Below are 16655 nucleotides of genomic sequence, written 5' to 3'. Positions count from 1 at the left end.
TGTACACACACATCTGGCTCAAGCGTGGAGTTCTGGGTGCCTCCTTTTGGCTCTGCCACTGATCTGGGTTAGTGTGGCCTTGGTCAAATCCAGCCAGCTGTTAACAAAGCCCACCGTGCCAGGGGCTGGACACAGAAGGGCAGAATCCATGCACCTGCCCCAAAGGAGCTGGGGGTGTAATGGGGCAGGGACATTTCCGTGGCCTAAAAATGGTAGAAGCCGCCATCAGCAAGGTACGTGAGTGAGGGCAGCCCGGACACATGTTGAGGAAGCAGAGCCAGGACTAAGGGGAGAATAGCTCCATGGTGAAGAATAAGAGGGGAGCCCTGTGTTCACTGGACTCCTGTTCATTGGGCCTCGTATTGTGTTTTCACCTATTTTATGTTCCTGAGATCTTTAAAAGAATATACAGAATCGTGATTATACAGATACAATATACAGATGAAATAAAATGGATACAAATACTTTTTTTATGGATGAAATAAAATGGATACAGATACTAAAGAGGGGAGACTCTCAAGAAGGAGAAATCAATGCCCAAGGTCAGCATGCAGGCCGCTAAGCCGAGGGAGGTGGCTTGTGGATTTGGCAGCTAGGTAATGGCTGACCACACTTCCCCCCACCCCCGGGGTATGCTCACTCCTGAATGGATGTGGGGGAGAAAAAAAAACAAAACAGTCTGGATATAAAAGCTTAGACTCCTGGAAAGGGCTTCAGTGGAGCAGGGTAGCTGGCAGGTCTGGAGTCAGGCTTCCATAACCAAAACTCCCACCTCTGAGACTGCCAGTGACCTTGGGCAAGTCACTTGTCTGGACTTCAGTTTCCTTGCCCCACGGGCTACTGTAAGATGCAAACACTGATGCTTACAAAGCACTTAGAACCGGACCCGGCGTGTGTGAAGTGGGCAGTAAATACTAGTTTGGGGGGAGGGGTATTTATTGATTTATTTTAGGGAGAGCACATGCACGCACGCGTACAGACGCACGCGCATACACACATACCACACAGGTGTGGGGGGTGGGGCAGAAGGCGAGGGAGAGAGACTCCCAAGCAGACTTCCCACTGAATGCAGGCTCCATTCCAGGACCCCGATGAGGGCACTGAAGTCCAGGGATGAGCAGGAAGGCCAGGTACATTCTCCCCACCCCCTCTCAGGGCTGTCCTTTCTGCTTCCTCTCCCTAATGCACATTATATTTTGAAGTGTCCCCTCTGACCCCCTTGTATCTGGGTTTGTTTGGTAGTTTTGTTTTTTTTTTTCAGAGATTTCTATTTTTAAGTAATCTCTGCGCCCCACATTGGGACTTGAATTTACAACCCTGAGATTAAGGGTCGCACACTCTATCCACTGAACCAGCCAAGTGCCCCTGGGTGAGAATGCTTTTAACATTGTTTTAACATTACTGGGACACTCCCAAGGACTTAGGGATGTCTTCCTAGTTAAAGCAGAGGTTCTCAAATGTTCTTCACAACTTTTAGTGTCAGTCATCTTTCATGGCATCCCAGGTCAAAACAAGTACCTAAAAGTTCCGTTTACTGAGTAATTAGGTCACACAGAAGTGTTTAGCCTGACGACTTGGTGGTCATTTGAATAACAATGCAAAAGTGGAAAGAAAATTTTTCTTCTGTTCATAACCTTATTTACTTATGGAATGTATGCCTCAGTGGGCACTGCACAATTCTCAAATTTGAAATCTGATTAGACACCCTCACCTTCCTTTCCTGCTCCACGTTATCCCCCCTGAAGTACTTAGATCACAGCAGCCTCCAGAAACCCAGCTCCCTAAAGACTGGAGCACAAGCTGATGCCGAAACCGAACGGTCTGGAGCTAGTAGTTTGCATGATGCCCCACGGCCAGCCATCACCACTGTTTCCCTCCAATGCCAAACACTGCAGTGCCCGGCGGAGTCCTCTGGGGTGCCCCAGACTCCCCCTACTCGCGCTGCGGGAGCCAGAGAGTTAAAGACATCGCCTAATCCAAGTCCTGTAGGGTGAATTCTTTCTAGCTCAGGTTCAGAGCTGGAAACACTGACAAAGAGTCAAAGTTTATGCGAGTTGATGAACCAAACCAGATACTCTGTAACCAGAAGACATTTTCCACTGATAGGCGAAAGTCCAAAAGCCCAAAAGCCCCACCTCGGCAGATCTCCTGCCAAGTCTGCAGGTCTCCCAGCCAAGCCCGGCCAGGTCCTGACTGATTTCTTCCAGGCTGGTTTGGTTGCCACGGGCGCCCCCTGGTGGTGCCTCTCAAGGCTAACACGAGAACCAGCACCAGCCAGAAAGGAGGACACGGCACTGTTAGGAATACTAAGTGTTTAATAAGCTGCTCTTATCTGAGCTGGAAGGAAGGGGGTGCCTTACATTTCCTGAGCACCTACGGGTTGTCAGGCCTGGTGCTGAATATCATCCTTCCAAATCCTCACTCTACGCGGGAGCGGATACCACTGTCACCACCGTTTGCCTGTGCAAAGAGAGTTTAGGGAAAGTGATCTACCTTTGGAAACGGCCAAGCCAGAGTCTCTCCCAGGCCTATTTCTTCCTGCCATACTATGCTGGCCCCTACACAGAGGAGTTTGTGGTCCCTGCAGGAGGGGCCTTGGCCAAACCCCTCCCCCTGAGAAGCCTCATCTTAGGCCCAGATCCTGGGGAAACAGCTGCAAACAGAATAAACAAGGATTGCTCCGTCTACATGGACATTTTCGTCCTCAGGGGAAAAGACAAATAATTTGGAGCTGAGAAAAGCGCTGAGAAGGGTGCTGACAAGAGCCAGGATCTTGGCTACATCAGCTCTGGCTGCAGATACGATGGAAACCCAGCCTCTGGGGAAAATAGATGTGGATGTTGATAAACAAAAGGTCCCACGTCCTAGAAATGGCCCAGCCATTTGGGCTGGGTGTGGGGGGGGAAGTTCTGTGTTTGGCAGATTTGAGCGTGGGCAGCATGCCAGGGGCCTGGATAAGGGTTGTGGTTTTTTGTGTGATTCTAAGTGTTTCCACACACATCCGCAGTGCAGAACCTTAACCAACTACTAGAAGTTGAACATGACCCCCAGGGTGCACAGTTTAGCCTCTGAGGGTCCAGTGGGCCCACCAGGGCCCTGCCTGGCCTCAGAATCGACACGGGGGATTGGGAGTCTCCCTGCAGGGAGTCTCCCTGCCAGGATGCTAGGGAAACAGCCTGGGCACGCACCCTGACTCACAGCTACCTCTGGGCCCCTCCAGGTGCGCATTGAAGTGTTTCGGGCAGAGGAGTTGGTGGCATGTGCAGGATTGACTTCCCCCAGAATCGTCCCTTTGTATGGAGCTGTGAAGGAAGGTCCTTGGGTCAACATCTTCATGGAACTGCTGGAAGGTACGGAGCCAGGCACCACTCTTTCCCCCTCGCAGCTCAGAGCCAAGACTTGGGGTTTTCCCGGGTCTTGGCCAGGTTGACCTTGGTCCCCACTTACTCCATTTTTAACCTCTTGACCCTGTGACGTGGGCAGAAAAGGCCTACTTTCTTGACCACCTGCCCTTGGAAGCCCTTTGTCCTTGGCCTGCCTACAGGCCTGGAAATGCCCCATGTAGAGACTGGCCATTGGTCTCCTAGGTGGCTCGCTGGGCCAGCTCATAAAGCAGAAGGGCTGTCTGCCGGAGGACCGGGCCCTTTACTACCTGGGCCAGGCTCTGGAAGGGCTGGAATACCTCCACACCCGAAGAATTCTGCACGGAGATATCAAAGGTGAGGCTCACACCCCAACCACTCTGGTCCCCAGTGGGCTCCTTCCTTACCTTACCCTTCCCAATCCTTCTGGGCCTGCCTCGCCATTCCCCGTGGCAGGGCCTGCGTCAGGCTGGGAAGGGCAAGTATGTTTCCCAAGCCCTCAGCCTGACACCGTAGTCACCAGTGGGCAGCGCTGCCCACACAGCTCCTCCGTCCTGGTGACCACTGGGGGAGGGTGGGGACACCAGAGCTGAGTGGCAGCGTCCCAGGAGTAAACTCTGTCCCTGTACCCCAGACAGCCGCCTGCTGCCTGCCTCTAGCCGGAACCGATAACACTCTTGCCTTCCTCATGAGTAAGGACACTCAGCAGAAACAGCAGCTGCCACTTGGGGTCAGCCAGCAGTGGCCTCGCTGGAGGTCCTGATTGGGCTGGGGCCGGAAGGGACTCACCTGTTCCTCTTCTTCTCTGGGGTGGCCTGGCAGCTGACAACGTGCTCCTGTCTAGCGACGGGAGCCGTGCCGCCCTCTGCGACTTCGGCCATGCTGTGTGCCTTCAACCTGATGGCCTGGGGAAGTCACTGGTCACGGGTAAGCCCCGCCCCCCACCACCCTCCCCATCCTTGACTCTGCATTGGCCCCATATCTTCTCCCGTGCTTTCCCTAAGAGCAGTCAGAGACAGGAGCACATTTTGTCCTCCATTATATTTCAGCCCCTCGACAACAGATCTTCTCCTTAGAGCCCCATGGTTCCAACCCACTTGTACCGCCTATATGGGGAGCTGTGCTCCCAGCCTGTGGCCTCAGCCCTCCTAGGCCTCTGAGCACAGTTTCTGGAAGCACAGCAGGATGGCTGACCGAGGGACCTAGGCTCTGTAGCTGGAGAAATGCTTGTTTTTAACTCACATTTTTTATTTTTTTTTTAATTTTTATTTATTTATTTGACAGACAGAGATCACAAGTAGGCAGAGAGGCAGGCAGAGAGACAGGAGGAAGCAGGCTCCCTGCTGAGCAGAGAGCCCAATGCCGGGGTCGATCCCGGGACCCTGGGATCATGACCTGAGCTGAAGGCAGAGGCTTTAACCCACTGAGCCACCCAGGCGCCCCCAGTTTTCTGATTATTAAAATAATCCACATCCACTGTAAAATTTTTGGCAATTATAGAGTTACGTGCTATAGAAGAGGAGGAGAAAAGGAGCCTCCACACTCCCCTTGCCCAGAGAGACAATCATGAACATTTTAAGTAATTCCTTCCAGGCCAACTTTTTTCTTTTTTAACCCTGTACGTAGTTAAGGCCGATATAACCCAGTTTTGTGCCCTGCTTTTTTCATTTATAGCATTAAGCATAAAATTATTTCCTCTTGACCAAAAGAAAAAGTCTTTTAGAAGTGATTCGGTTATTAAAGGACTGTCTTGGTAATTCTGAAGAAACAGACTGAAGACGGACCCCCGCCTGTCACTTTAAAATAACTAGTGGAGTTTTTTAATTTTATATTTCTATTTTAGAAATTATTATAAGAATAATTTCTATTCTAAAAATCTTTTGCAGAAAGTAGAATTAAGCAAAAATAAAAAATACAAATCACCAGAGGGGGAAAAAAAATCTTCACATCTGGTATTGATCCATCTAGTTTTCTATGCATTTAAGTTTTCTTTTTTTTTTTCCTCTTCACTCACTAAAATTTCAGAAACATCAAACCATTAATTAGTCTCCTACAACCTAATTTTCAATGCCCAGGGCCCTCCCCATTTTTTAAAAAAAATATTCTAAGGATGGGGTCCATAGGGTCGAGTCCCTGTTTTTTTTTTTTTTTTTTCAAAGATTTTATTTATTTGTCAGAGAGAGAGGGAGCAAGAGCGAGCACAGGCAGGCAGAGACAGAGGGAGAAGCAGGCTCCCTGCTGAGCAAGGAACCGGATGTGGGACTTGATCCCAGGACGCTGGGATCATGACCTGAGCCGAAGGCAGCAGCTTAACCAACTGAGCCACCCAGGTGTCCCTCGAGTCCCTGTTTTGAGTGATACAGCCTTTGCACCAGTTCCCAGTGGGGCCCCTGACTTAGCTTACCCTCTGGCAAGTTTGGTCTAGAAGCTTCCTTTCTATTCAAGGTACTTGAACAGAGACAAATTCCAGGTATTTCAGGAATGGGCTGGGGGCCCGGGGTGGGGGTCACTGCCGAGGCTCTTGCCCACCCGAGTTCACAGTTGGCTTTCTGGTCTCCCACTGCCTTCCCAGGGGACTACATCCCCGGCACGGAGACCCACATGGCCCCGGAGGTGGTGATGGGCCAGCCCTGTGACGCCAAGGTGGACATCTGGAGCAGCTGTTGCATGATGCTGCACATGCTCAATGGCTACCACCCGTGGACCCAGTACTTCAGGGGGCCGCTCTGCCTCAAGGTCAGTGCCAGCACCTGAGAGGTGAGGACGGACACCCAGCCTCGGGCTTGCAGTGGCCTCGCTCTGGGCTGCTCTTTGGCGGCAGATGGGAACAGGAAGAGGCCTCATCCTAAATGTGGGGTCCTGACTCAAATACTTGCCACCCAAGTCTGCGGGTTCCAGGGGAGATCCTGAGGGAGGGATCCCCTCAAGTTCATGGCAGGTCGGGCCTTGCCACCTGACCCTGTCCCGGTCTGCCCAGCCCCCTTCTTCCCTTTCCTTGGCAAAGTCCCAGCCCTCTCCAGTCTTTGTGACCAACTCCAGCCCCACAGGGTAGGGGAGAGTGGAGAAGAGCCAGAACTGGAAGCTGGGTGCTGGGAGTGAGGGGAGACAGGCCGCCCATGTCGCCTTCTGACCCACAGATCGCCAGCGAGCCCCCGCCTGTGAGGGAGATCCCGCCCTCCTGCACCCCGCTCACTGCCCAGGTCATCCAGGAGGGGCTGAGGAAAGAGCCTGGCCGCCGGGCCTCTGCGGTGGAGCTGGGGGGAAAGGTCAGCCAGGCGCTGCACCACGGTAAGAGTCCACCCCTGGCTGCAGCGGGGGGGAGAGGCGACAGTGGGGTGTCGTGGTCAGGGGCAAGGTACTTGATCTCTGAGCACCTTGGTGGCCTGGGTGTCTCCATCTAAAGCATGGGAATGACACCCACCGTGGGCTTGTTGGAAGACCAGTGGTGGAGAGAAGTGCTCTGTGCTGTGCCTCGATGCTCGGCCGAAGGGGGCCAGAGACTACAACATGGAGAGGGGGGCTTGATCTGATGAGGAATCAGTGACTGTGAGATAAAGCCAGGTGGCACTTCCCAGCCAATCAGTGAGAAAAGGCAGAAACTCAGTAGCACCCAGTGGCAGGGAGGGTGTGGGGCAGGGGCCCTTAGCTCTGCTGGCAGACACCTCACAGCACGTTGTCGACATCTGCACACAGGTGACCTGTGAGTCGTTTATGGGAGGGGAGGAGGGTGCAGGGGCACATCCCTTCGTGGGAGCTCGGAGGGGCCAAGGGCAAGGGGTGGCGCACAGGGTGTGTCCCGTGGAACTCCAAAGGGCAGTGAAAGCAAGACAGTGTTCTGGGAGGAGCCTGGCGGGATTTTCAAACTGCGGTGCCAGGAAAATGGACAGAACGAGGCCCTTTTTTGTAAACAGAACAATCCCTTTTTTGTAAACTAAATATTGATAAATAAAAACAACATACACTTTGCAGAAACATAATTAGACCCTAAGGGACACATCAAACATAATAGAATGTCACTGGGAGGCGGGCAAGGGAAAGGCAGTGGTTATGGGGATCACGGGAATAAACAAAACAGGAGAGAGACCTCACACGCCCCCCCCACACACAGACGAGCTGCCGCCCCCACCCGCACTCTAGAGCAACAGTTCCCCCGGAGAGACTGACTGTCGGGGGTGGGGGGTGAGACGGGGGGAGCAGGAGGAGGTCGAGGAGGCCAGTTTACATGGGAATTTGAAGTCGCTGTGACCTCAGGGCTGTTTTTTTATTTTTTAAAGCTCTTATTTCTTTATTTCACAGAGAGAGATCACAAGTAGGCAGAGATGCAGGCAGAGGCAGGCGGGGGGGCGGGGGGAACAGGCTCCCCGCTGAGCAGAGAGCCCTATGCGGGGCTCCATCCCAGGACCACAGGATCATGACCTGAGCCAAAGGCAGAGGCTTTAACCCACTGAGCCATCCAGGTGCCCTAGGGCTGTTTTTTAAATCTTCTCTTTACTAGTGACAGAGTCCTTTCCTGCAGCCATTGCTGTCATTTTTAAATTTATGATTGTTACCTAGAAGGAAGATGGAATAGATAGAAATATTGTCGTATTCCCATCGTGGAAGGCCATCCTATGGAAGAGGCCTCCTTCAAGACCACACAGCGCCCTCCTAAATTGTGTCCCTTAGTGGGACCAGAGTTCTCCCTCGCTGCTTGCTCCCAGCCCTCTGCTCAGGAAGGGCCACCCGGTCCGGCCCAGAGTCTGGGTTGGCCTGTTTTCCCCCTCACCAAGCGTGCTCTGTTTTGCAGTGGGAGGTCTGAGGAGCCCTTGGAGGGGAGAGTGCAAAGAGCCGAGAGATCCGCCGCCACTCCCAGCCCAGGCACTGCCCAGCCAAGGCCACTCTCCCCGGACCCCGGAGACCCCGCACGCCCAGCCAAGGGAGCTCTCGCCTGGGACTCCGGGGCCCCAGCCAACTGAGGACACGACAGGCGGGGCCCCTCAGCTCCAACCTCCACTACCCCCAGAACCCCCGGAGCGGAACAAGTCTCCGAGCCTGAACTGGGGCAAGGAGGAGTCTGGGACCTGGGAGCCAATGCCTCTGTCCTCCCTGGACCCGGCCCCTGTGAAAAACCCCAGCTCAGCAGAGCGGAAGGCTACGCTCCCTGAACAGGAGCTGCAGCAGCTGGAAATGGGTACGGGCAGCCATGGCTACAGCCCCCAGGTCCCTGGGCGCAGGCCCGGACCTCCCCCAGGGCCTGCGCACCTGCCCCCGGAGGTCCACTCCTGCAGTCCAAGCGGCCAGACACCCAGACAGGCCATCCGCTCCCGGCTGACAGCCATCCTCTACGTCTCTCTGCAGAACTATTTCTGAACAGCCTGTCCCAGCCCTTTTCGCTGGAGGAGCAGGAGCAAATTCTCTCGTGCCTCAGCATCGACAGCCTCTCTCTGTCCGACGACAGTGAGAAGGTAAGCTGGCCACAGACCCTTTGTGTCCCGCTGGTGAGTGGGCTGCGTGCGAGCAGTGGTAAAGGGAAGCTGAAGGGAATCACCCCTTCCTTTCGGAAGGGCTCCCCACCAGGGCAGGGGTTCATGGTGTCTCAGAAGGAGACAATCCATCTTCAGCCCACCTGGGAACTGGGGAATGGTTGGCTAGTAAGGAGAGCGGGAAGAAGATTTGGGCTCGGGTTCTTCCTCAGCTCAGCCCCCTGTTTACCCCCCAAAAGTGCCCAGTAGAGCCACACTCCAGCCCAGGATGTGAGCAGTTCCTCACCCCCAGGGGAGGGCCCACAGCCCCTGCGCCCCCAATCCAACCAAAGGCCGGAGACAGCCCCCTGAGCCCAGAGGCCTGAGTCGTACCCACTGTTGTTTCAGAACCCATCAAAGGCCTCCCAGAGCTCACGGGACACCCTGAGTTCCGGCGTGCACTCGTGGAACAGCCAGGCCGAGGCGCGCAGCTCCAGCTGGAACATGGTGCTGGCCCGGGGGCGGCCCACTGACACGCCGAGCTATTTCAACGGTACAGCCCAGCTCTCGCCTGCTCAGCCGCTCCACGAGACCTGAGCCACCTGGGGCTGGCGAGTCCAAGGGAGTTTAGGTCTCCCTTCCCCTGGCGGGCGAGGGAGGAGGAAGGCTCCTGGTGCCCAGACTGGAGTGGCCATTAGGTCGGTTTAGAGCAAAGGCCCTCTCTGGCCAAGAACCTTTCCTGGTCAGGCAGCGAAGGCCCATTGCCTCCAGGAGCTGCTGATGGCACAAAGCAGTCTCTCCTGGCCTGGAGTCAAGAAATAATGTCTTCGGAAGGGAAACAAGGAACAAGATAAGAATCAGCAGCAAGCAAGTTTGCTGGGATCCTCCTCTGGAATTTCAAGTCCTAAGACGAGATATTTTCCAGCGTGGCTGTGATTTGGATAAAATGAGGGTTTCAGCAGCTCCCCGTTCCCCGGCTCTTCCCAGCACCGGTGTGACATGGAGCCTCAGGCCGCCATGGCCTCCCCGATGGCCTCTCCAACTCAGAGAACGTTACAGCCTGAGTTGACCACAAGCTAATTTAAGAGTCTGCGTTTCCACTTCCGTTCTGCTTTGTGTGCAATTTGGAATACTAGTTCCCCAAAAGAGCCAACCTTAGCTCTTTGTGTTGTGCAAGCCTAGTTCTAGAGTTGACAGAAAATTACCAGGAGGAGCCAGCAGGTGTGTGACATTAGGGCCACTCCAGCCTAAATGTTATGTCAGCTTCCTCAAGGCTGGCCTGTGTCCCTCTGCCTGGGGCTTCATAGGGACCACCGGCCACTCTGCTGACTGTCACCTTGCCTGCCTTCTAGGTGTGAAAATCCAGATACAGTCTCTCAATGGCGAACACCTGCACATCCGGGAGTTTCACCGGGTCAAGGTGGGGGACATCGCGACTGGCATCAGCAGCCAGGTAAGGGGGCAGGTACACGCTGACTTCGAGCCCGTGTACCTGGCCGAGCCCCCTGGGAGGAAGGCTTTTGAATAAGGAGAACTGGCATGTAGGGAGTGGCTGGCTTCAGATCTCCCCCGAGGTGCCAGGGCAGGCCAGGCAGTGGCAGTGGAGGTCCTCAGGACCTATACTTGGGCCGGATGAAGATGAACGTCTCGGAGTCCTCTAGGCCTTCAGGACTGCCTGCTTAACTGGCGAGAGACCTCAGCAGGCACCTCTAGGTACCCTCTGAGCCCGGTGCCACAGTCTCAGACTCACTGGTCTGCTCTGCCCCCAGATCCCGGCCGCAGCCTTCAGCTTGGTGACCAAGGACGGGCAGCCTGTGCGCTATGACATGGAGGTGCCGGATTCGGGCATTGACCTACACTGCACCCTGGCCCCTGACGGCAGCTTTGCCTGGAGCTGGAGGGTCAAGCACGGCCAGCTGGAGAACAGGCCCTGAGCTAGCCTCCCACCTCTGACTCCACTCCGAGGGAGGCAGCCGCCTCATCGGTGCTCGGCTCTGCCCCTGGCACCCGGGCTCAGCCTGCTCCCAGGGACCTCCCACCCCCTGGCTCAGTAGGGGGACAAGGTTGTCCCGTGCCCTGCCTGACCCCGCCAGGAGAGCACCCTGGGGCGGAGGAGGGCAGCAGGAGACCACTTCTTGTAAGTGGGGAATGAAAAGGGTCTGCTCTGCCCTGGTCCCGTGAGCTGGCCTGACCTATTAGTGGCCCCTTGCTGGCTGTCAGGGGAGCGTAGCTTCCGGCCTGGATCGGGAAGGAGTGGGCAAGTCCCGCAGCCTCCGAGCAGATGGGAGGCTGTCGAGTGTCTGAGGACCCACACCCAGGTCTGGTACAGGAGCGGACCAGCATCTGTACCTACCGTGGGGTGAACGGGGAGCCCTCTGACCCCCTTGTGTGGCCATCGAAGCCCCTTTTTGATCTAGGAACTTTCCCAACAGAGTCAGGGACTCATGACGCTGGGAAGTCTTCCTGGGAGACCACAGCACAGCATCAGGGCATAGCAGCACAGGTCCGAAGCCGGACTCCGCTTCCGCCAGGACCACAGGTGTCTAAGTGAAATGGTTCTCAGTCCCCAAGCACGTGTCCCGTCGCTGCTAGCCACCAGTCTCTCCCAGAGCAGCAGGCCTTGAGCCGTGGCTACAGACCCGGCATGGCCCATGGCTCACTGGCCCTCTGCCCTCTCGGTCTGTCCGAATGAAGGGTGGCAGGAGCCCAGCCCGCTAGGAGCTGGGCCTACAGATGGGCCTACAAGTGGGCTGTGATCCGTGTGCAAGAAAGTGGCAGGCGCCGGCCCTCCTGTCCCCGCCCGGCAGTGGCTTTAGACATCATGCACCCCAGTTTCCTGAGACACAGACCGGGCCTCACACTCACTCTGGCCCTGCCGTGCCCCTCTCTTTGGGGGGCATTGCCTACCGCACTTTGCACTCTGATGACCTCAAAGCACTTTCACAGCTGCCCTCCAGGAGGGCAGGTCGGTGGCTCTGCACACACATCAGCAGGCTGGGAGATGGGGTGAAGGGATTCGAATCTTGACCTGTCTCCATGCACATGACCCCTCAAACCTCCAGATTTCTTTAAGATGAGCCCCCTCACACCATACCCCATTACCCCAGCCCAGTCTCTTCATCGATGGCAGGGCTGATCAGGACTCATGTAGCATTAATCAACTGTGAATCCTTGTGTGGGGGCGGCTGGCTAGCCTCTCCTCCTGGAGGTGAGGGGTGTCCCCTGGGAGTTCTCCTCGGGAGAAGCTCATCCCGGTTTCTTGCCAAAGTGGCCTCTGTCCAGCTATCCACATTAAGCCATTTTGCTCCCCAGGGAGAGACCCCCCCCACCACCAGCCCCCAGCACGTGAAGAGCTGCAGCCTTTCCGTACTGCAGAGTTTGGGTGGTACTCTTTGTAAGCAATAAAGTTTGGGGTGATGACAAATGTGTTAGGCCATGGCTGTTCCCCACTCTCGCCTTCCTGCTTTCAGAACCTCCGATCCTAACAGCTGCCTCCCTTTGCCTTCTGGGGGGCATCTTCTCACTTCTGCCATTTGTTTTGGGCAAGGACTGTTTACAACCCTTGAATGAGGTCACTTTTCCCTCCACCCTTCCCAGTGGGCGCTTCCAATCCCACTTTTGGCCTATCGATTCAGACCAGTTAGGCAAGATAGCCCATCCAGTGGCAGCAGGGAAGTCCCAGGCCAAACACTGCCAGGCTGAGGAGGACAGGGCGCCAAGAGCCGGGCAATGGCCGGCCGTGGAGAGGTGGGGGTGTACCAGGAGCCTGGAATGAATACGGCCCCATCCTCTCCTGTCCCTGAGGCCTGGCTTCCAAGGAGCAGAACTGGGAGCCAGCTGAGACTCCCACCCCTAAGCTAGCAGAGAGGACTTTCCAGGACAGGCGCCCTTCTGAGGATGGAAGCTATTTGGGGGGGAGTGGGGAGCGCGTGTCACGTCTGGCTCCACACCCCCTGAAGCCTTGCTCAGGTAGCTGTGTGCACGTGGGCACATGCAGACCTTGGGGTGCAGGCTGCAGGTTCGAGGTTCAGCGGCTTCCTGGAGGGGTCCTGCCCCCCAGGAAGGGGCAGGTGCTAAGGCCATCCAAGCTTACCGGTGGCGGCTCCCGCTCCCTCTGGGCCTGCGGGGCAGAAGAGCAGAGCAGCCCAACGTCTGGAAAGTACGCTTCGGGTGGCTCAGCCTGCTCAGGACACCCCACAGCGGCTGCCCCGCCCACACGCCCCGAATCCTGAGCGGGTTTGGTTTTTGGTTTTGTTTTTTTTACCTCTCCGTCCTTGGGGTAGGGGGCAGGGACGTCACAGAGGCGGCGACATCACAGGCGCAGGCGCCCACAGGCTCTCCAGCGCCCCCCACGGCCCCCAACCAAAGAGCGCACTGGAGGCGGAGGGGCAGCAGCCACCAGCCCGCTCCCCGCCTCCCCGACAGAGCCTCGATCAGCATGGGGGTGACAGGTGGGAGCAGGCTGGCGCGTGCCCCGAGGGGCGGGGGCGGGCGGGGCGGGGATAGTGAAAGTCGGGGGGCGGGGCGGGGAATCTGCCCGGGGCCCCACCCCACCCCACCCCCGCTCCCGGGTGCGGGGAAGGTAGGTCGACCCCAGACGTCCATGGCCTTGTCCCCAGACTGCCGCGGCCAGCCTCGGCCCTGCGCGGTGCACAGGCTTGTGCCCTGCACACGGAGTATACTTTGGAGTAAAGGCTGCAGATTCAGCCCACTCTTGTAGGGGTTCTCGGCACACGGAAAGAATCGTGGCCTTATGCCCAGGAAACGACTCACAAATTGTCCCAAACGGCTGATAACCCCAAAATCACGTTCAGTTGTTCCTGGTTGATTGGAGCCTTTGCAGAAGGAAGCAGTTGGCTTCCACAAATACTGAGATTCTCCTTCCTCCCTTGCAATCTGATCTGTAACATTGAGCAAAGCTGTTTGCCCCTTAGATTTCCACTGAAGTGGGGGTTTTCTTCTCGGGACCTTCTCACCCAGGAGGACATGGGCCAGCATTTAAATTGTGCCAAGAACCAACAACCGGAGAGCAGCTTTTCCTTTCCCAAACCCGTTGGGTGACCCACTGATGCAGATGCCTTAAATCCCCCCTGTGACATTTGGTGCATCTCTTTCAGCTTTTACTCTTGTGCTGGGCCCTGAGTTTGAGGAGTTAACAAAAAATTAAATATGGCTAGGACAGCTAGCTGTGTTACACAGATGATGACATTGGAGAGGTGGGTTGGCCTGTCAGGGATTAGTGTTTTGCCAGAGGAGAGACTTCCTAAGTAACTGAAGTGTAGGCAGGTGCAAAGGCCCCGAGGCACAAAAGGATCTGCTGTGCTCTGGGGAAGCTTGGGCTTAGAGCAAAGAGGGAGCTGGATGCCAGGAACTGCAATAAGAGGGCAGAGGTCAGACCATACAGGATCTCTGAAGCCACTCTACTGTCTGGATATGACCAAAGGCAGGTCACTCCAGGGTCATTAAGTAGCCCAAGTTGGAGGGAAATATGGTTGCAGTGGTCCAGCTAGAAGCCTAACAAAATTTCAAACAACACAGTGGTTAGCATCATGGGGTTCAGAGCCAGTCAGACCTGGGTTCCAGTCATGGCACTGCTCTTAGCCCATGTGAGTCCTGGGCAGTTTCCCCATCCATGAGAGCAGAGTCGTGACTGTTTGGGCATAAAGTGGCGAAGAGGATAGGATGTATGGGAACCACTCAGCATGGAGTGCCGGCAGGTGATCAGTCCTAGGTTTGTGTTGAGTTTGGTGTTAGGAGATGAGTAGGAGTGGGGGTGGGGAAAGAGACCTGCGCAAGGTCAATATCAGAGGTAGGGAGGTCAGAAGCTGGGGAAGTGAGAGGGTTCACAAATAAACAGGTTTCTAATTTGGGTGATAGAATGAAGGATTATCGGGGAGCGGGCGATTACCAGGGGAGAGGGGGTAATCACGATCCTAGTGATTAGGAAGGAAAATGGATCGGGCATACAGGCGAGTTGGCCACACTCGAGTCTAGACACGCAGGATATGAACTTGTGGTTAAAAATGGAGAACAAGCCACGTGGCTTGGCAGGGTGAGAGGGATGAAGAGTTCGTTTCTTTGCACAGGCTTTTGCTGAGAATCCACCTTGCAGACTCTTATTTGCAGGGGATCAGAGATTCAAAGTGGCAGCCCATTGGGGACGCCTGGGTGGCTCAGTCAGTTAAGCCGATGCCTTCGGCTCAGGTCATGATCCCAGGGTCCTGGGATCGAGTCCCGAATCGGGCTCCTTGCTCAGCGGGGGAGCCTGCTTCTCTCTCTGACTCTGCCTGCCACTCTGCCTGCTTGTGCACTCGCTCTCTCTGACAAATAAAATCTTAAAAAAAAAAAAAAGTGGGCAGCCCATACAGTCTGCCCGCCTCTGATAAGGAATCAACAAGAGTCCTGCACTCAAAGGTCTGCAGGGACCAGGTCTGGGTGGCGGCAACTGGAGGAGATGCCATGGGGTAGAGTCCTGAAGGTCTTTGGGAAGAAGTGAGTACTGAGCATCTTCCCAATAGAAAACAAGGGACATTTCAGGAATAGGAGACATCCAAGTCTCTGACAAGGGAGAGACCCACCCCTTTAGGGAGAAATGTGCTATCAGTGACTGGAGTTCGATCTAGAGCTTTGGAGAAGTGGGAATAAGAAATAGAGATTGGAAGGGGGTGCCTGGGTGGCTCAGTGGGTTAAACCTCTGCTTTGTCTCAGATCATGATCTCGGGGTCCTGGGATCCAGCCCCGCATCGGGCTCTCTGCTCAGCGGGGAGCCTGCTTCCTCCTCTCTCTCTCTGCCTGCCTCTCTGCCTACTTGTGTTCTCTCTCTTTCTCTCTCTCTGTCAAATAAATAAAATCTTTTTTAAAAATCTTAAAAAGAATAAGAAATAGAGATTGGAGGATCTTCTATGGTCCCAGCCACAGGCTTGGAAGTCCCAAGAGGGCACAAACTGTGTGTGTGCCCTAGCACTGTGTCTGGCCCTTAGTCAGGGGTTCAATATTTAATTTTTTTAAAAGATTTTATTTATTTATTTGACAGAGATCACAAGTAGGCAGAGAGGCAGGCAGAGAGAGAGAGGAGGAAGCAGGCTCCCTGCCAAGCAGAGAGCCCAATGTGGGACTCGATCCCATGACCCTGAGATCATGACCTGATCGGAAGGCAGAGGCTTAACACACTGAGCCACCCAGGTGCCCCAATATTTAATTTTTTAAAAGATTTTTATTTATTTATTTTGAGAGAGAGAGAGAGAGAGAGAGACAGAGTGAGAGAGAGCATGAGAGGGGAGGTCAGAGGGAGAAGCAGACTCCCCATGGAGCTGGGAGCCCGATGTGGGACTCGATCCCAGGACTCTGGGACCATGACCTGATCCGAAGGCAGTTGCTCAACCAACTGAGCCACTCAGGCACCCTCAATATTTAATTTTATCAAAGAAATAGATGCATATGATTAAAGAAAAGCTTGATATTCAGTGATGAAAAGCAAGTATCCCCTATAACACACTCCCAATCTCACTCCTCAGAGCAGCCACGATTGTTTCATTAGAACCATTTTCTGCCTAATTACCTTCTTATCTTTCTGCAAGCTCATGGACTCTTTCTTGGTTTATCAGTTTTAGACATTATCACCTTCCTGCTCTAATGGAGCCATCCTCCTCCATTCTCCCAACATCATTTTTAGATCTGCTGGTGCCTTTGTAAGTTTAATATACTTACGTCTTAATTTTTCATCACTTTAGATAATATCTTTTCATACCACACATAGTAAGATGAAGTTTTTAGTGCCCTTGACACTTCCCTTCAGCTCTACTCCCTCCTGCCTCCCAAGGATGCTAACCTGCATTTTTTTTTGTATTTTTAT

General features: G+C 54.7%; 1 protein-coding gene across 1 annotated transcript in view; it reads left to right on the top strand.

Annotated features, from left to right (window-relative positions):
* The window catches only part of MAP3K14 (mitogen-activated protein kinase kinase kinase 14), a 43174-nt gene extending 30947 nt beyond the window's left edge, over positions 1–12227 (top strand). The window contains exons 7-16 of the mRNA XM_082706456.1: positions 3221–3350; positions 3588–3719; positions 4185–4289; positions 5935–6098; positions 6500–6650; positions 8149–8532; positions 8700–8806; positions 9212–9356; positions 10156–10256; positions 10573–12227. Coding sequence (XP_082562582.1) covers positions 3221–3350; positions 3588–3719; positions 4185–4289; positions 5935–6098; positions 6500–6650; positions 8149–8532; positions 8700–8806; positions 9212–9356; positions 10156–10256; positions 10573–10737 — 1584 coding nt within the window. The 3' untranslated portion in view covers positions 10738–12227. The remainder of the gene's footprint in view (positions 1–3220; positions 3351–3587; positions 3720–4184; positions 4290–5934; positions 6099–6499; positions 6651–8148; positions 8533–8699; positions 8807–9211; positions 9357–10155; positions 10257–10572) is intronic.
* The last annotated feature ends 4428 nt before the right edge of the window (positions 12228–16655 follow it).

This window comes from Mustela nivalis, assembly GCF_964662115.1.
Source record: "Mustela nivalis genome assembly, chromosome: 17".
NCBI classification, from domain to species: Eukaryota; Metazoa; Chordata; class Mammalia; order Carnivora; family Mustelidae; genus Mustela; species Mustela nivalis.
This window is presented reverse-complemented; position numbering and strand designations above follow the sequence as displayed.